Source organism: Panthera onca, chromosome A2 (assembly GCF_046562875.1).
Source record: "Panthera onca isolate mPanOnc1 chromosome A2, mPanOnc1 haplotype 2, whole genome shotgun sequence".
NCBI lineage: Eukaryota > Metazoa > Chordata > Mammalia > Carnivora > Felidae > Panthera > Panthera onca.
This window is the reverse complement of record NC_138340.1, coordinates 130,590,948-130,611,943: the sequence shown is the minus strand read 5'-3', so window position 1 is coordinate 130,611,943 and position 20,996 is coordinate 130,590,948. Positions and strand designations below refer to the sequence as shown.

The window sequence follows — 20,996 nt, the reverse complement described above, 5'->3', positions numbered from 1 at the left end:
GATTGAGTTTCTCTGTGCTGTTTAAAAGTTTTAAGTAATGAATTTGTTGTTTGCATGGACAAACAGTATCATTGAAACTGAGGTATGGGTCTCTACTTCACAGAATGATTTTGCTTTCTTTCTACCTTCTTCACAGAAAATACTTATGAGTCTCTATGAGGTTGTTTCTCCCAGCCATTTAATTTCAAATGAATTGTTAATAGGTATTAAACTGATTATCATTATATGAAGGAATAACATTATGAATGATAAAAGGCAGCTATTTATGGTATGGCTTTCAAGATGGCTATGCTCTACACTTAACATTTTCATCTTAGGTAAAAATTTTAAAATCCTTGACTCTAACTTAGGTTTATATGCATATTTGTTAATCCAAATTAATTTTTTACGTAATAGCAAATGGGGAGAGATGAACACAACACCATATTTGGAGCCAAGGAAATCCAAGGAAATCAAATCGAATAGTTGAAATATAAAAATTTTCCTGATGCCACATGCAGAAACGGACACACACACACACACATACACATACAGACGAGAAACCCTGCAAAACCTTAAACCCAAAGGTGACTGAATCAAAGGTAACTGGTGGCATTGTGGACATTGTATTGAGGAAGGACATCCAGGGAGGCATCCCAGAAGGCTTTACAGTGGCCCTGTTGAGGGATACAGAGAAATCCACCTTGTAATAGCAGGATGAAGCAGGACTGTCAATAGACTACTATTTTAGACTAACATTTCAGAATGGGTGATTGGGAGAGAGAAAATAGCTGGATTTGGTTAGAGGATGGCAGGATAACGGGTTCAGTTGGAAGTATGCTCGGTTTTAGGTGTTTAGATATGGGAACAGAGATCTACAGTTTCCAAGTTTGTGTCAGATTCTGTGGGCACAAATCAGAACTGGAGAGAGACTTGGCAAACCATTTGTCAACAGGTGATTCTAGAAGGCTTGGCTCTCTCTCCAAAAAGGAAGAATGTATATGGATAGGAAGGAAAAAGTACAGTTTAAATAATTGAAGTATTCATTAAATGACTAGAATGTACCTAGTGTGTAGTAAATTATTTCTGATAGGTGCTTTATTTAATCCTCCACTACCTTTTACAATTCCTTTATTGTTACCCCCATTTGCCTGAACAGGTAATGAATGCAGATTTTGAGAGGTGCCTTTACTAAAATGAAAAAGCTAATAAGTGTTTAAGATCTGGGTTCAAACTCATGTCTCACAATACCAAACTTGATGCTATTTGCCTACACCCCAGCTTTTATGCCTCAGCATCTTGGGCATAGAATGCTGGATGACACCAACATTTAAGAGAGCTAAGAAAGGAAGGAACTTCTATAGAAGAAGGCTGGGGAGTGTGAGAGACCCAGTTCAAGAGAGGATAGACTCCTGAAGGCGATATGCAAAGTCACAGTTAGGGGACTGGTGACTTCAGTAGAGCAGTTTCAGAGCACAGTGAGGGCTGGATTGAGTGGGGTGAAGTGTAAAGGGAGGGGAAGAAATGAAGTCCATGGATGGTACTACTGTGTTCAAGAAGGTGCTGAGGGCTAGGAGAGAACATGCAGCCTTGGGAGTTACAAGGGCATTTGTGAGTAGTAGGAGCTATATACAGATCTGTGCTGGGAATTCTGTGTGCTTAGATCTCTAAGCGGAGCAGTGTGGAACCACCAGGGTTGTGAGCAGTCGAGGTAACTTCATGAATGAAGAAAGGCAATTCTGGATGCAAGCTTCTTCTGAAGTCTTTTAAAGTGTTATCAGTCTACTGTGTCTTCAGTTGTTGATCTCTTGTAAGAGCTCTCTGAAAGTTACTTGAGATAATCTGTCAAGATATACAGACCCTTGATTATTTTTTGAGCAAACATCTTCTAGTACCTCAGTATGAGGTCATATGGTATTTATGGTTATAGTTAGAAAATGACATCATGGGGGCACCTGGGTGGCTCAGTTAAGTGTCAGACTCTTGGTTTTGGCTCAGGTCGCGATCTCACGGTTCATGAGATTAAACACTGTTGTCAGCACGGAGCCTGCTTGGGATTCTGTCTTTTCCTCTCTCTCGGCCCCTCCCCAACTCGGGTGTGCACACTCTCTCTCTCAAAAATAAATAAACTTTAAAAAAAAGAAAAAAAATGACATCATGAATTAGTGCTTGTCTAAAATGTTCTAACTTGGTTACTATACCATTATTTTCATCCATCTCATGTACCATGGGTTATGTTTTCTGTCGTGTGTTTTGATCTCTACTGTTAATTTTGTTTGGAGATTACGGAAGAGTTTTAGACCTCTCTAAAAGCCCATTACTTATGGCATGTTCTGATTTTTGACAGATTCATGTGTTTCTTCAAGCTTTTAAAGTACGTTCACAACAGTGGCAATAATTTATTTTGGGGATTGGGGTTGTATCTAAATCTCACTGTCTAAGACAGAATTATAAAATGGATTTCCAAAATTGTGGTCTTTTAAAAACCATGCAGTCAAAGCATTTACTACCATTTTTTAAAACGTGAATTGCAAGTTCAATATGATGCTCATAGTATTTAACAGAACATGTCTCTTCTTTTTCGTGTGTTGGGGTGCATTTTTTTCTATTTCTCCATCCTTATCTCCTTTTTGACTCAGGCATTGCTCTCCTGGGGGGAATCACTGTGCTTCAACCTGTCTGTAGATCCTCAAGGTACCCAGAGGTGACTAACCCATACATACTTTCTCTCTGGTTTTAACATCCTAGTCCTGTCCAGCCCTGTGAAATGTTTCAGAAATCAGTCTCTAATCACTAGGTAAGGCTAAATGGTGACACCCTACTTACCCCTGGACACACACGCCCGATTCCAGGAGAGTTAAGCCATATGGGGATTGTCATCATGGCTCTGTGTTTAATGCTAGGAGAGGAGTCCAGTCAGAGTTAAATAAATTGTTACTATCCATTACTACTCAAGAGACTGCTTTCATGCCACATACTTGGTTAAGCTCTGGGGACATGCTCGTATAGTAAACAAATAGATGCAATCGCTTCTCTTGAGGAGTTTATAGTCTGGGGAAAAGAAATCTCTTTTAAGCAACATCATAGAAATGTAAACCAAGCTTCACAGCAAGAAAGATAGGCATTCGTCATTTGTTATTGAAAACGTATTTTTTGAGTAACTATTACGGGCGAGGTGTCTGGATGAAGAGTGAATATAGCAGTAACAATGGCACAGGTCTTTCCAGGGCTCTTCAGGAAATATCTTTGTCACACAGGTTATTGAGTGCTAGTGTTGATATTTTGTATTGTTTTAGTAAATTCCCTATCTTTGAAATTCGTATTTGTAACACTGATTTGACCTGGAAGTTGGTAAAGTATGTAAGACTGACTCTCTTCAAAAATATGTAACATTTAAGCATGACAGCAGGTTTTAGCTCTCCAAGTGTACTTCCTCTTCACATTCATTTTTCCTAGTCGGTAACATTTAATAGTAAGCAGTATAACTGGCTGTAACCAATATGATTATCTTCATATATTCTATAACATTTCTTGCAGTTATTGCCAGCTTTCGAGGAACGGTACCATATGGCCTGTCATTGGAAATTGGAGATACAGTTCAGATCCTGGAGAAGTGTGATGGTAAGTGGGCTAGTTACCCCCCTGTGGTTTGAAGCTATATACCCAACCTCCTCACCACTGGACAGTTCGTAATGTTTACAAATTCTGTCCTCCTCTTGATTTCTGGAATTTTTCCAGTGGTCACAGTGAACCATTTTGACAAAGTTTGTTTCTTGCAATGTCTGGCTTATGGGAAAGCATGATTTGCTATTTTTAAGCTGATTTTATTGTTCCTGATGTTATGTCTTTATATTCACTAGATGCCAACATAGAAAGCAGTTGAGGCTACTGTATTTGTGGGAGTTCGTGATTCAGTGCCAAACTAGAAGGTCTTTGTCAGAATCTCAAGTGTCTTGTAGGTGCCCAGGACAGGAAGAAACATACATCCAGAGCAGAAATGGCTTCTGCAAGGTTAGGTAATCAGAGGCCTTGGGGAAGGCTTGAGCCAAGGCCAACTCTGCTCTGGTCCTGCAGTCCTCTCTCCACCCCTAAATTTGAACTAAAGTTATTCAATGCATTTGAAATGTTTGTGGAATATACTATAAGAATTTTATGATTATTATTGATTTATGCAGCATGTAACTCATTAAATCAAGATACTTAGTATGTCGTCAGATGTTTCCATTCCTGTAAATGGACTTGAACGCTAGTATTTAAAAAGATCCCAGTTGAAATGACTACTCTTTTTTTCTTGTTAATAAAATGGCCACATTTTAAAGCCCTTCTAGTATATCCCAAAATACTCATTTTCTTCTGAAATGCTATCTTCAGTAGGAATTTATAATACGATAACATCCATGAAACTGTATTCCCCAAAACAGAACTATTAAGTTCACTTATAACCTGGCATTAAATGGTGTTAATACATGAACATTTATTCTGCCCACTATAAATGAAATCTTTAAGAATACAGGTTGTCTAGCTGGCTCAGTCGGTTGAGCGTCCGACTTCGGCTCAGGTCATGATCTCACAGCTTGCGTGTTTGAGCCCTATGTCAGGCTGTGTGCTGACAGCTCAGAGCTGGAGCCTGCTTCAGATTCTGTGTCTCCCTCTCTCTCTGCCCCTGCCCTGCTCGCTCACACTCTGTCTCTCTCAAAAATCAATAAATCTTAAAAAATTTAAAGAAAATATATAGTAAGGTCTTTCTTGTTATTGCCAGATGCATTTTGTCTATGTTTACTTTGTGTACAGGTAAATATAAAATCTGTTTTGGAATGGTGCATAAAAATGGGCTTCATAGCTAATAGCTCCTTTGTAACCTAAAAACCTTTCTCTGTGATGTAATTGGACAGAGACCTCTGTATGAGATTTTTGCAGTTCTCAAAAAGTTTTGGTTTCTGTTAGAATAATTATTTAACATTGGATATATTTCTTGGATATGTCTTTCAGGGATATAATAAATCCTGAGATATACAGTTTCTGCTCAATTCATTCTGCTTGCTTCAGACTGATTTTAAAGCTGTTAAGTATGACATTTTACAATATATCCGTTTCAGAAAACTTATGAGGAACAAAAATATTTAAATACAAGTTCAAATATTTCCTTTTAAAAATTCAGTTTGTTAAAAGGTCCAATTCAACAGAATATTTGTTACATGGTAAAATAATTTCTTACCAAGAAACAAAATGGTTCTGTGCTTGAAGAAATTCTAAGTTGAAAATAATACATTTATAGGGGGCTATCTATTTACCATATATATTCATATATATGCTCTGTGCTTGTTTTAAGCAGTAAAAAGATGTGTTACTCTTTAGGGATAGTGCTATACAATTGATACAGAATTGCTTGGAGGTTAAGTCATAGGCATTCTATAGAATAAAAATTAGGGTCAGATCATTACTAGAACATTTTGCTGATAAGAGTGCCCATCACTGTTATTAATGGATGATAACTGATTTCCCACTTCTTATGCTATCAGACTGATCCTAACCCTAGATGATGGGCTGAAGGATGTGAAAATTCACTCTATGACTGTTGGCTGAGCCCTGTTGTTTGGTGATAGGGTCTGGACCTTGTAGTCAGGCAAAGACAAATTGGAAACATATTAAATCTTTTGCAGATTCTTAAATTTCCCTGAGACATAGTGTATAGCCTTTTATAAAAGTAGAGAAACTATACTCAGGTAAATTAACCTGCCCTAAATAAAATAATAAGTAGCAAAGCCAGAATTTAAGCCCAATCTTTTGATTCCAAACCCTGTACTTCTATTATGCATGTTTCTATTTTTCATATAAATTTCCATTAGAATTTTTAAAATACTTGTATTAATAGAATACTTAAACTAGTAGTCTCTTGAGCTATAGTCCAGCTTATTTCCAACCCCCATCTTTTCATACATAGAATATTTACATATAGGGTAAAATTCTATCAGTAAAGGACAGATTGATTTGTAATCACTTTTCTTTAAAACATTACAGTGGTTTAATCAAAATAATGACCATGATTATTTCTCCACAGGCTGGTACAGAGGATTTGCTTTAAAAAACCCAAATGTCAAGGTAAAAAATATTACTCCTAACCATAATTACAGAATTTTTTTAAAGTTATTTTATTTTATTTCATTTTACAGTTGTAATTACAGTTGGAAGTCTTAGTTGAAATGCCAAATGGCAATTCAGATTTTCATAATTTTGAAAATTCCTTTGAACTTGGATTATCATTAAGACATGCTACTCAAGTGGTAATCCAACATAGCTCTTGCAATTTGTACTGAGAAGACCTTAATAAGCTCATTATATATAAACAAAATCTTTTTGAAGTGTTAGTTTAGCAGAGGGCAAAATTAAAATTCAAGGGGAAATTAAAATTCAGGGTAAATGGATATTCCAAAAGAAGTATCAATTAGAGGTATTTAATCTTTAAGTTTTCTGTGGTTTCATTTGTAAAATAGTGTGGAGAAACACGTTTATTTCAGCAACCTTGTCCCTTTTGGGTTTGGGCAGGTGAAACATGGGGAAACCATATTATAAAGAGCTTCCCCTTCTTACCATTCCAGACAGAAGCTAAGACTCCTTGTCCTTTATATGTTTATATACATCCTCAGGAATTATAATAGGAAGTAGTATGATTTTTGTTTTACCTCTCATGTGTATACTTTATGACTTTGGAACTAATCCTTACTATTATCTGTGACTCTGCTTTAACTTCTCAATCCTTTAGCCATGCTTTGTACATTCTGTAATACTCTCTTACATGTCATGTTCACTTGTTGGTTTAATTCTGGCTTTATTAGGATTTTAGATAAGAAATTGTATAATTTCTTATTCTCAAAATATAATGTAAGTAATCGAAATTCTTCTGCCTGCCTTTCTGCTTAACTATACCTTTCTCTGGATCATCCAGCTGTATGTAAAAACTGTATTTTTATTTATTTTTGGTCATTCTAAAGGAAAGCCTGAGGGGCAAAAGAGTATAGAAATTTCATATTTTTAATATTTTAGTCCTTATTTAAAGTTATTTTTGGACATCTGCAAGGCACATGCAAATATAGTTTTAGTACTTAATTATTTATTTAGAATAATTTTGAGAAAAATAGGACTTATTTCTACCACTCTTCTAACCTCAAGTTCTGACTTTTTCTTATTAATTATAATTACTCTGTTTGTTAATCCTACCATTTTGAGTTAATTTAAATTTTGAAGGAAAAAAATATATTTTTAACATGTATATCTGTTTATTACTGTTGTATGTACAGAATTTGCTTATTAAATTTTATGTTATCCTTGGATCCACAATGGTGATAACATATTCAAATGGCATTTGCTTTCCTAAATATTTAATTGAATTTGTCATTTGATTACACATCAAAAATCATTCAGAGGATATTGTCATTTAATGGACAATAAAATTGATGCTAATTTTTTTTTTATGTTGCTTCTTTCAACATCCCATTTAGAACAAAGGAACAATTGCCTTGTCCTGTCTTTTCTCTACAATAAAAAGCTTTAAGCTAGCGTGTGTCTTTTGTTTAATTTTTGTTCCATCAGAATGCAGCCTGCTGATTAACTCCTGCTATGTTTTCATCAGAGATCTTCCATAACACATAATATATGTATTGTCTCTCGATTCACGGTGATTTTTTTGTGTGTCTGTATTTAAAAATAGCCACGAGTGTTTGAGAGAGAAGTAAGAGAACAACTACCAAAACAAAGAACCCTCTTTGAAAATCATGCAATATTAAAAAAAAATTTAATTCAGTCTAACATGCTTTCTATTCTATGCAGAATTCCTGAAAATTTTTAAATAACTCTGTTTTGTAAAGAATAGATTTTTGAGTGAGATTTAATTTTTTTTTTTTTTTTTTTTTTTACTATATTTGCTTCAGAGAATCCCTGAATTTGTAAACTAGTCAGTGGTGGAAAATAAAAGGATGGGTCCAGTGTGATAGAGATGTTTTTTCCTATTTCTGATATTGCTCTGGCTGTATGACTGTAGTGTATGCCTATGACTTGTGAACACCCTTTCCAACCCCCCCAACCCCCCCCCCCCCCCCCCCTTATCCAGCCACTAGCACCATAACCTTCATGTTTTCTCTTCCAGGGTATCTTTCCTTCCAGCTACGTTCATTTGAAAAATGCCTGTGTGAAGAACAAAGGGTAAGAAAGGAGTTTTATTAATGGAGGATTTTCACAGAACCATTGCTTATTTTAGAATTTGAAAGGCTTAGTAATTGTCTTGAAAAATGAACTATAGGAGATCATGCCATTGTCTGTGTTGTCTGGTGAGGGCGGTTGGTGGAGACAATTTACTGCACTCCGTCTATGTGTGCTAGACCTGAAGAGAGTCTGAGGGCACCAGAGGTCTCTCATTGTCCACAGATCATGGAATCAGCCTAATTGTAAGCACAAGGAGTGGGTTCTTTTTGGTTTTCTGCTATATAGGAAAGCATGTCAGTCAACCCATGGAGTGCTGAGTCATGTCTCAAACCCTGGGAATTTCCTAGATTTACCATTGATTATAAGCACCCAAGACTGACTGTTTTTCCCTAAATGGGGATAATACCATGTTTTCGTGTCACCTCTTCACAAAGCCACTCTTCTATTTTAGGGAATGGAATTTCTGTACTTTGTTTGATTGAGCTCATTGATCACCTAAGATTTCTCATATATTTTAAAAGTCTTTCCAGTCTGTTTGCAAAAGTTCTTGAAGTAGCTGTCAGGATAGCAGGGTCATTCAAATAAAATACCATAGTATAAAACGGTAGAACTTGCTTATTTAACTGCTTATCATGAGCGGGTGATTCGTTGTAAGTGGACTGTGGATTTGGATCCAAACATTTGCTGCCAGTGCCATAAGAAATATGCCCTGGATCACTGAATGATTGTCATTTTATGACAAAAGAAAGAAGACAGATTCGACTGCAAAATTACATTTTTCTTCAAATAGAAAAAAAAATAGCAATTTATTTGAATTATTAAAGCACATTTTAAAGTATAGTAAATGAGATCTTCAAATTTGAGTTTTACCAAGAAAGTTCCAAGGATGCTATTTAAATGGATGATTCTTATATCTACTGTCTGTAAAGGTAGAGTATTGATCTAGTGAAATAATCTCTGCAGGTGGCTGAGAATCTATGGTATAAATACATTCAGAGTTTCCTATATGGATAAAACTTAGAGTCTAGGAGATCCTTATACTATATGTCTTGTATGTATATGTCTGTTACTTTTTTTAAAGTTTATTTACTTATTTTGAGAGAGAGAGAGAGAGGCAGAGAGACAGAGGGAGAGAGAAACTCCCAGGCGGGTTCTGCGCTGTCATTGCAGAGCCTGAAACAGGGCTCTATCCCACAACACTGGGATCATGACCTGAGGTGAAATCAAGAGTCGCGGCTCAACCAACTGGACCACCCAGACACCCCTATATGTCTGCTACTTTAAGCAATATTACTATCATTACTAGTAGCAGTAGTAATTATTTAAAATAGATTAAAAACGTAATTCTAATATTAATATTTACCACTACTACTGTTTTTTTTTTTTAGAAAGTTACCTTTTTTTTGGTCTTTTAATGTTTATTTTATTCTTGAGGGAGAGCCCACGCGAGTAGGGGAGGGGTAGAAGGAGGAGGACAGAGGGTCTGAAGTGGGCTCTGTGCTGACAGCAGCAAGCCCAATGCGGGGTTTGAATTCATGTACCGCAAAATCATGACCTGAGGTGAAGTCGGATGCTCAATTGACTGAGCCACCCAGGGGCCCCTACTACTACTGTTTGAATAAATGTGTGTCCTTTGGGAATGTTGTGCAGCTGTAACCCACCAGAAATGAGTCAAGCAGAGTTATCAGTCCTTTTGGAACCCTCCCACCAGGCTCACTTTGATGCTGTCCAGCTCCCCTCAAGTAAACCAGAGGAACCTCTAGAAGATATTTAAACCATAAGCTTACTCTTTGTTCTGACATTTCTGCCCTAGTGATCTGGGCTGGACAAGGTGGAACCCCCAAGGTCTCTACCCTGACCCTTAAAGTGTCCACCTGGGCAAACCCATGCAATCAGTTTTCCTTGTTGCCTTTGTCCCAAGCCCAGCCCTATGCCTTCAACTCTCCAGAGCAAAGAGCCACTCAGCCCACACCTTACACTCTGACCAAGGGAAAGAGAGGATGTTAGCAAAGATGATAGCAGTCCTCACTTGACCCGTTGGAAGTCCTACCTCTCAAAGCAGATTGGGTGGGACATTATCAAAATAAATTCCTTCTTTTATTTATAAATTTTTGTCCTAGGCAGTAACTGGTGTGTATCTGACCCCCTTCCCTGAGCCTGAGGAAGTTTAAGCATGTATAAAGTTGTCTCAAAATTTAGTTGTGTAAGTTTAAGACTTGGTTGTGGGTTCTCTGTGTGATACAGGGCATAATGAGCATTAAAATAGCAGAGAACACTGAAGGTAGAGCCCACAATGATTTTCAAAAGAAGAAGAAGAATTTGTTATTGGAATTGATTGAGACCCTAGATTCTAGGACTATTAACTGGAAGAAAAACTTTAGTCTGAAAAACATTTGAGAACACATATTGCTAGATGATTGCTTTCCCAAAGAACTTGTTTAGGATTTTGATGTTGCCTCTCTTACTGCAAGATTAGCAGCTTGGGGTGCCTGCCTGGGTGGCTCAGTTGGTTAAGCATCTGACTCTTGACTTTGGCTCAGGGCATGATCTGGTTCATGAATTTGAGCCCTGCATCGGGCTGTGCACTGACAACCTGCTTGGGATTCTTTCTCTCCTCTCTCTGCCCTCCACTTCCCCTCACTTTCAAAATAAATAATAAACTTTAAGGAAAGAAAAAAAAAGAAAAAGAAAGATTAGCAGCCTGATGGCCCACTGGAATGAAATTGCTGCAAAGTATATCTCAGAGTAACTAAGCAAAATGTAATTTCAGGGGCAACTACTTATGACTACTGGAACATTGATTTTTGCTTTTGGTGTAATTAAGAGGAAACAGCTGCCTCGTTGAAAACAGAGATTTTGTGGAGCTTCTTAAAAATTTACATTTTGGTGGAACAAATCCCAAATCAACTTCTCACAGACTGAATTGCCTTTACATTCAGTCCTGGGTTTCAGAGCTATGTAGGGCTGATGGGGGTCCTTAAATTAAATTATAGTTGGTGAACAGCGAGGCCACTTCTGTATTGTTTAATTGCTGCTTGAGGTCATGCCACTTTTTAAACGTTAACTGGGTTGTCGGGTTGTCCTGGAAATTCATCGTTCCCTTCTTGACCTTACATCTGATCATTTTATAATCTGTATCTCCAAATATTCATCATTTAAATTGCAACAGCTGCTTCAGAAGCAAAATACATGAGCTACCATTTGCAAATGCCACATGTTGACTTGAGAAAAGGTTCTGGATATGTCGCAGTTCATAAACTACTGTTTACTTTTATTTCTAGGTTTAAATCCCAGTTTTCCATTTTCAGCTGTGTTTCCTTAAGGTCTAGAAAGAAGGGGAATATTAACAGAGCAAGTATTTTAACAGCACTATGAAATGAGGAAACAAGGCTCTCTTGGTAAAGATTTTAGTTTTCTTACTTGCTGTCAAGAAGACTTTACAAAAGACAATTATACACCCTTTGGATATAACATCACAAAGGAGCTACAGACCAGTTATTAGCCTCATGCTAAGAAGTAATTTTCCCTTGATCATCTAGACAACCTGGTTCACTGTCTTAAGATGTTGTCACCTTCTGCATATTATTGTCCTTGAAAAAATACATACTCAATGTTAAGAAACTAATCCATCACATAGCAGGTAACACTCTTTTGAAAAGTTGTAATAATAGCCACTTAGGCATTTTCACTTGAAACAATTTGAAAAAAGAAAAAGGTTGTTATATGTCAAAGATAGACACAGAGGGTAAATGAAACCTTCTAGATTTTTTTTTTTTTTGTCCCTATCTTCATGTATCTTCTCAACATCAGAACCACTGTATATATCCTAGTAGATGTTGGTATGAATGTTTTCCAGTATGGTTGTGACTTGTGGAGAAAAAACAGGAAGAATATATTACCCTAATCAGAGAGAAGAACATTGTGCAATGGATGTTCGAATATTTATGATTTCAGAAGCTCTTAAGCTCTATGATGCATAACATTAATATACTAATTTTTTTTTTCATGGTCCCACTTACAGATAATAAAAATGAAGTGTTAATAAGGTCAAGTGAGTGTTCAGGGGCGTCTGGGTGGCTCACTCGGTTGAGCATCAGACTTCGGCTCAGGTCATGATCTTACAGTTTGTGAGTTCGAGCCCCGCATTGGGCTCTCTGCTGTCAGCACAGAGCCTGCCTCAGATCCTCTGTCTCGCTCTGTCTCCCTCTGTCTCTCTGCCCCTCCCTACTCACACACTCTCTGAGAAATTAATAAACATTAAAAAGAAGAGCAAGGGAGTGTTTAATCTGTACCTCAGTGTGTAGATATTTATAATACTAAGTCACTTTGCATGTTTCGAAACATAATATCCTGATCATCGAACAAGTCTGTCATTGTCTTTGAGTCCTATGGTCATAATGCTTAGAAAGCAAAAGCCATCTCATAGTTGATGCGAGCTTGGTGACCTCATGTTACATGAAGGCTTTTGGGTTTGGGGAGGCTAAATGAGTTGTTCAGCGGTCAAATTGTGGCTGGAGCAGAACTCTTCTGTTAATGTTGCTTCTTACCACACTCTTCAAAGTTGACGTTGATGAAGTGGGTGGTCATTTTGGTATTGCAGTGCCATGACCCACATGACATCCCTCACACAGGTCTATGATAAGATCCTGATTACTGTGTGCAGAACCCAAAATAATTAGGCAGTTTCCTTTTCTAGTTTTATCTTTTAGAGGATTTAAAATAAAATTATTGTCAATGATAACGACCTGCATACTTCGTTTTTCTTTTTTAATTTCACAGACAATTTGAAATGGTTATTCCCACTGAAGACTCTGTTATAACAGAAATGACATCGACATTAAGAGACTGGGGAACCATGTGGAAACAGCTCTATGTGGTAACTTTTTAATGGCATAGTTTTTCGGATAGAGAATCGTTTTAAGAATACTTGAACAAGGGTAAGCACTGACTAATAATTGAGCACCTGCTGTGAGGCACTTGTACTCCTCCAGAAATTGGAGATACAGAGCCTCACAAGACATAGTCTTGTTGTAATCTGTGTGTCCGCTAATCATGTGTTTTGTGAGTTCTTCTTCAAACTGTAGGAATGTAAAACATGATTTTTCTGGCATCTAATCAAATAGAATGGTTTACATGGAACTTGTGTTAGGCTTTCTGAGTATTTTTGATCTTCAAAGAAAAAGAAATTCCTTTTCAGTGCAATTGGAGTATTGGTGGCATTTTATTCTAATTTTCTGTAAATGATTCAAGTGTACTGAAAATGATAGACTCCTTAGGCAGAATGAACAAGAATATTCTAAATATACAAGGGAAAGGAATGTTTCTTGAAAACCAGGGGGGTGGTCCATGTTTGGGGGTTATGTTTTTATGTACGTATTTACTTATTATAACAAATTGTCTTTATTGAGAGCTTAACTGTGTTGCAAACCCTTTAGAAGTACTCTGTATGCAGTATCTCATTTAATCCATACAACCACTCAAGGAAATTGTGACCGTGATCATTCCCAGCTTACTAATGAGAAAAATGAGGCAGAGAGTGAAGTACAGTACTTGCTCTGAGCCAAGCAGCTGGAAAATGGCCGAGTGTGGATTCTTAGGTGAATCTAGGGCCCTCACTTTGGATCTCTGAACATGTCTGAGGAAGATGAATGCTATTTCTCCTTTTATTTTCAAAGACGTTTATAGAACAGCTTAATCATTTGAGGGGATGCGTTCAAAATACAAAGGTGTACTTAGCCTGACAAAATGATTTGAAACAGCTTGTCAAAGAGAAAATCCAAATTAGTGAAGGACATTGGCACAGAATGACAGTTTTTATTGTCTGTTACATATAAAATGAAATAGGATATTTCACTGAAGCAAGAAAATCTTGAAAATAAAACCCCTTTTGATGTTGGATTTCTCTGACCATGCCCTCCTAGAGCTGGTGGCTTTAGGACTCACTACTAAAATCCACAGGGCAGTCTGAGATGAAATGCCAGTCTAAGCTTTGCTAGAATGAGGTAAATGCAAAGTCAAGATAACTGAACTCAGGGGCTCTGTGCTGAGAGGCAGCAAAGGAAATGCAGATGTCCCTTTCAGGTTTTTTTTTTTTTTTTTTTTTTTTTAAACAGGAAGAATATAAAATCCAAGTATTATTTCACTTAAAATAACATTGTACATAATATTAACGTGGAAATGAAACTATCTGAAATGTTCAGGTCATTGCATCATTTAAATACCCAACATACGAGTTATAAAAATAATGGCAGTGTAAGTGTCATCCATTTGTGGAGCTAGAGCACCAGCACTTTCCCTTTTATGAGGCTGCTTGTGGGGAACAAAGTTGAATTTCCTCTTGATTCTGCCTTATCTAGCTATTTTTACCTGCTTTTCAGGTTGCAGGCATCTATTTTGGGGACATACTTGATTGGCTTGAAAAATCTCTGTGTTGTAAGCTCTAGGAGTAACCTTCCAGCTTTTTAATGTCCTGAGTACTGGAGATGGAGAGAAAGTTATTTAAAAGTTCCCCCAGATACTGGCATGGTAGTCTGTTATGTTAGGAACAAATATGAAGTTTAACCTGGAGAAAGCAGATTTTTGACCTTGAACATGAGGTTGACTTGGCTATTTATGTTGGGCCTTTTGGTTTCTCTCTTCCTGATAAGAGTGTTTCAAGCCCAATGTTTTAGTTCAGATTCATCATACTTGAGCATCCATGTTCTTTTCCAGTGTTTTTTAAGGCACCTGGATTCTCCACTGGAAGATGTTTGATGAGGATAATAATATCTTGTAAATTGTAAGCAGTTTATGAGATAGACTTAATAGTAGTAGAACATTTAGCTTAAAAGCTCATGGTAAATACTTAAGAAGTGCTAGTTGCTCTTTTTAATGTCATTGGTAAGAGCCTAAATAATATTCTTTAAAATATCACTTAATAAAATATCAGTAACGTAACCACAAAAAGCTTAGGAGAAATACAGCAGCATCTTTTACTAAGTACTTCTGTGCAGGCCTTTGTCTCAGTATTTTATATCTTTATTCCCTGGGGCTCTGCCAGATTGTTTTTATTCCCGAATCTTACCAGAGATAACCCATTCAGGGTCCCACTCTAACTGGTGAAACTTGAGTCTGAAGGTAGATCTGCTGCCCCAGAACCTATGCTCTTTTCATTTTGAGGCAAATGAGAACTTCCCCATTCTCTAAAACACTACAATACTCACAGTTCAGTTTTGGCTACATTTCTGATGCATTGCAGGAACTTACAGATAATCTTTTGTTCCAGGTGTTTAATATTTTACCCTACCCTTTTCATTTACTGTTAAATCAAGAGGATTTTGGATGTTTCTAAATAGTCTTCATAACTGTCCAGTTTTTCAAGAATCATCATTTTATGACTAGCTGCCAGACCAGATAGGTACTGGTTCCACACATTAGGAGAGCAGCTTTGCTGCTCAGGGCTGAGGTATGTCCGTTTTCCTAAAGGGAGAGCTGACCAGCTGGTTTTCATTTTTCTGAGGGAACCGGCTTCCTTCTCATCTTAGCGTTCTCTTAAACTTAGGTACTAAAGGGGACATCATTAGAAAATTAAGCCCATCCTCCTGCACGACTACAAAGCACCTTCCCCAAGAGCAGGGAAGGTGACTCTCGCCCTGTGACAGTCACTGCAAGAGGGAGCTGCCTCTCCATTTTCTTGCACAAGACTTATTTTATATCTTCCTTATGTACTTTCTTTGACTCTAGTGGACCTTTCCTCGTGACCACTGACATCCTCAAGGTTTTCCTGATCTTCCCTGATTGTTTCCCGTGACCTAAACAGAATCTACCTCTCAGGATCCACAGTATATGATCTCCTATAAATCACATTATTTTTTCATTCATTCTCCAGCGGCTGGGGCTGCCCAAGACAGACATGGTGTCTGTGGTTGGGAGCTTACACCACGTGGAAAACACAGACACTGAGCAGTGAATTACTAGAAGATTGCATTACAGTGTCCCTTTAATGACTTGTATGGGTGTGTATTAAATGAGTAAAGAGTGAGAATAGAAGAGCAAGCTCAATGGAGTGCTTTAGGAGTTAGGAGTGTGATTATTTGTATCTCAGAAGACCAGGGATAATATTATGGAGAATGCTTCGTGTTTCGCCAGCACATTTGTTTAACCTGCACAGTACATTAAAACACTTTAAGTCAGCAAGTATTGATAAGGCAGAAGACATTTTTTTTTTAGACTGAGGCCGTTCTTGTGCAGGCCTTCTGTACTTTTTTTTAATTTTTTTTTTCAACGTTTTTAATTTATTTTTGGGACAGAGAGAGACAGAGCATGAATGGGGGAGGGGCAGAGAGAGAGGGAGACACAGAATCGGAAACAGGCTCCAGGCTCCGAGCCATCAGCCCAGAGCCTGACGCGGGGCTCGAACTCACGGACCGCAAGATCGTGACCTGGCTGAAGTCGGACGCTTAACCGACTGCGCCACCTAGGCGCCCCAAGACATTTTTTTTTTAAATAAAATTAGAAAAATGTGTTCTGACTGAGCCTCTGTACCTACCCATCACACAGAACTTTGATATTTCTAGAAGTCTATCATTGTAGAGAACTTCAGATATATGAAAATCTCAATACTTTAATGTCCTGTATTGATGTTTTAGTAGAAAGTTAAAGCATAGCTTCTGGTTAAGAAAGATGAAGGGCAGATACTGAGAAATGGTTTTTGCCCTAAGCACATGGGTAAGAGATGTAGAGTAGCTTTTGGTAAAGACACAATATTTGTAGAGGGCTTATTCTGGACCAAGCCATATTAATAATGGCCAACATTTACGTGACATTTATTCTAAGCCAGGCATTATTCTCACAGTTTTAGTATTTGAACTCATTAATCTTTACTGTGACCCTACCAGGTAGTTATTATGATACTCCTTCTACAGATAAGAAAATACACACAAAGAGGTTAATTGCCAAAGGTTTTTCAACCAGAAAATGGCAAAGCTGGAATGCAGGTTAATGAGTTGGGCTCCCGAGTCTGTGCTCTTCGTCACTGTGCTGTACTGCTCTCTTCACAAACATTGTCTCCAATCCACAAAACAACCTTACGGGGAGATCATACTGTCTCTGTTTCACAAATGACAAAACACACTCGCAAGGCCTATAAAACTAGTAAGTAGCAAAACCAGGATTTGAAGCCAGGAGTTTAACCCATCTTCCTTACATTAAGCTGCCTTGCTTAATGAATTTCTCAGGGGAGAATATCTTGAATCTACATGAATGTTTAACAAGTAAGAGGGAAAACACCATTTTTTTTTTTTTTTTAGAGGTGTGACTAGTGACCAGAGAGTAGCAGTGAATGAGTCTGAGAGCCCTCGGTGTACGCAGCTTATGATGGGAAATACAGTAAACATTAAGAGCAACATGCAAGAAATAATTAGGAAACAGTATTTTCCTCTGAATTGGCCTTAATTGTATGCAGCCAGTTCAGAGAAGGGGGATGAGAACATGGGCAAAAGTTATCAGGGAAGATTCCTGACAGAAGTGGAATTCAGGTGGAGCCTTGAAGGACATAGAATTGGGAGAGAGCTACAGAAAGGAGAGTTTGAGATGGAAGGGGAGACAGGGTGTGCAGACTCCGGGTACAGAGGCGTAGTGAGGACGCTGTCTGTGCTGGGGAGTCTTAGAAGTGAGGTAGACTCTTGGGCAGAAGAGCAGCATCGTGAACCTGGATGAAAGCATGTAGAGTGGCAAATGTAATTGACAACACGAGGGGGGAGGTGTCTGTTGACAGAGAATCTGTCAAGCGCAGAGAGGGTAATAAGCAGGACTTAGCCTTCCCTTTCCTCCACGGCTACCTCACAACTCACTATGGGGACTGACCACCGATTCCACATTTGTGTCCTTCCCAGAGAAATGAAGGCGATCTCTTCCACCGGCTGTGGCACATCATGAATGAAATCCTGGATCTGCGGCGGCAGGTGCTGGTGGGCCATCTGACCCATGACCGGATGAAGGATGTGAAGCGCCACATTACTGCCCGCCTGGACTGGGGCAATGAGTGAGTACTGTCCATCACGGGGGATGGAGGGTGTCTCTGGTGACAGATGCCACTTAGGTGTGAGCCACTACTTGGTAATATCTCCAGAAAACACCATATGGGGCTTTTTCAGCTTTTTTCCGTTTGTGTGCTTAGTGCAGACTGTCACTGGTAGAGCTGAGCACCGCATCCTCTAGGGCTGGTAAGGGCGACAGGAAGTTGTTTGTTCTCTAGTGCCCTGTGAGGTCAGATGGCATGCATGTGCTCACAGAATATGAAATGTTTACAGGGATCAACCAGATATGGCTTCTGCTAAATAGGTCTTATTTAAAAATAGGCTTTGGGTTTGGCATGTGTATTTGCTTTTAATATATACCACTTCCGTACCATGGTAATATGTCACCAGAGTAATCTGGAGGGAGACACTAATGCTAACAGCTCCCATTAAAAGTCTTAAAACAGGTGCACCGGTGGGGCATTCATTATTGCCCTAATTCCGCCTGTGTGTATATATTAGGCTCTTTGAGGAGCTGCTTGGGAGAACTCCGTAAAAAGCAGACCAAGATTTACTTTTAAATAAAACTCTAAGTGACTAATCTAAAATAACAGCCAAGCACTGTAGTAAATCTCATCACTTAAAGCTCTAATCAAGGCTCATGTTGTACTAATACTAAGTATGAATGTTAATATGTGAGTGAGAAATTAGAATAAGCTTTGACTGTGATCCTAGGCTTGTTGAAAGAAGTTAAAAGATCCCTCAATGTCATATTTGGTCATGTCCTCCTTCCTTTCCTCTCCCCAAGTCCCCATTTGCTGTTTGGACCTTGAAAGGATCTTAGGACTACAGAATGAAAGAAAGGCAGGCAGAAAAGGAGAAAATGGCCAGGCATATACCACAGATAAATTTGCCTCTTACTGAATCTGGAAAAACTGATTTGAAGCTAGTGTGCTTTTTTCTCTGAGCATAGGAAATTATTTTATCAGAAGCCACTTTTTCTTAATTATTCTTTTTTATTTTTACTTTTAATTTTTAAATTTTATTTAAAACCAAGTTATTTAACATATAGTGTAATAATGATTTCAGGAGTAGAATTCATCGATTCACTGCTTACATAGAATACCCAGTGCTCATCCCGAGTACCCTCCTTCATGCCCATCACCCATTTAGCCCATCCCCCACCCAACATGCCTCCAGCAACCCTCAGTTTGTTCTCTATGTTTAAGAGTCTCTTATAGTTTGCCTCCCTCTGTTTTTATCTTATTTTTCCTTCCCTTCCCCTATGTTCATCTGTTTTGTTTCTTAAATTCCACATCTGAGTGAAATCACATGATATTTACCTCTCTCTGGCTGGCTGACTTATTTCGCTTAGCATAATATACTCTGGCTCCATCCATGTTGTTGCAAATGGCAATATTTCATTCTTTTTGATTGCTGAGTGGTATTCCAATATGTATATATATATATATATATATATATATATATATGTATATACACACACACACATATATACATACACACCACATCTTCTTTATCCATTCGTCAGTTGATGGACATTTGGGTTCTTTCCATGATTTGGCTATTGTCAGTAGTGCTGCTGTAAACATTGGGGTGCATGTGCCCTTTTGAATCAGCACTCCTGTATCCTTTGAGTAAATACATAGTAGTACAATTGCTGGCTCATAGGATAGTTCTATTTGTAATTTTTTGAGGAAACTCCATACTGTTTTCCAGAATGACCGCACCAGTTTGCATTCCTACCAGGAGTGCAAAAGTGTTCCCCTTTCTCCTTGCCAACATCTTTTTAAAAAATGTTTATTTATTTATTTTGAGAGAGAGCATGCATGCACAGTGGGGGAGGGGCAGAGAGAGAGAATCCTAAGCAGGTTCCACGCTGTCAGCGCAGAGCCTGACTAGGGGCTTGATCCCACGATCCTGGGATCATGACCTGAAACTGAAACCAGGAGTCAGACACTCAACTGACTGAGCCACCCAGGCACCCCTCAGAATTCACTTTTGATTCTGCCAAGATATGAGCTAATATAGGTATGAAGATAGGAACCTGCTAACACATTTTAAATCTCATTCTCACCCAGAGTCCTTCTGCTGTTTTGTAGAGCAAGATGTGCCATTCAGCCTTTTTACAGATGACGGGTATGGTAGCCCTAATTTATCTCTAGGAGATTCATTCCTGTGGGGTGTAAACAACCCAACGTGTGGAATGGCAACAAGACACTGAACTAGGAATGCTGCTTTTTTAAGACGTGAGACAAATTCCTGAGCCCTTCTTGACTTTACTTTCTTCATCCATGGAAGGAGTAGGTTGAACTCAATAAGGTCCAAGGGTCTTTTCGCTCCAGGGCAACATGATTCCAAACACACAACGTTTCCTGAGGAACAGAGCTTGGCAGCCATTTGTGCTGAGCCTTCACTCTTGTGTTGTGAGATGAGGCAGCCCGGGCAGGGTAGATCTAATGGTTGCTGGAAAGGGACCCATACTGTCTATCATGTGTTTCTTTTTTTATTTTGAAAAAAACTTTGAGTTTTCACTGAATTATATTGGCTCTTAGTCATTATGGTGGTCTAAGTTTAAAAAGTAGTTTGTAAATAGGAAGAAAGTTGGATGAAGTAGTTTATCAAAAATAACTTGGAAATATAGAGCAGGCAAGAAGATGATACTTTTTCAGTTTTAGGAAGAAAGATGATGACAGAGGGAAAAACGTTAATTATGACTGAATCATGACTCAGTTTTGACTCACGTAAGTTCCAGCTTGTACTTTGGGCAGTTGTGTGGCTAATTTATGGTAAGTTGGTAAAACATGG

General features: G+C 38.2%; 1 protein-coding gene across 4 annotated transcripts in view; it reads left to right on the top strand.

Annotated features, from left to right (window-relative positions):
- DOCK4 (dedicator of cytokinesis 4) overlaps nucleotides 1-20,996 on the top strand; it is a 432,206-nt gene that overhangs the window by 180,474 nt on the left and 230,736 nt on the right. For all 4 annotated transcript variants that reach the window (XM_078440451.2, XM_078440457.2, XM_078440464.2 and 1 more), the window contains exons 2-6: nucleotides 3,517-3,600; nucleotides 6,038-6,078; nucleotides 8,120-8,175; nucleotides 12,955-13,051; nucleotides 18,048-18,196. In XM_078440451.2, the coding sequence (XP_078296577.1) occupies nucleotides 3,517-3,600; nucleotides 6,038-6,078; nucleotides 8,120-8,175; nucleotides 12,955-13,051; nucleotides 18,048-18,196 (427 nt within the window). The remainder of the gene's footprint in view (nucleotides 1-3,516; nucleotides 3,601-6,037; nucleotides 6,079-8,119; nucleotides 8,176-12,954; nucleotides 13,052-18,047; nucleotides 18,197-20,996) is intronic.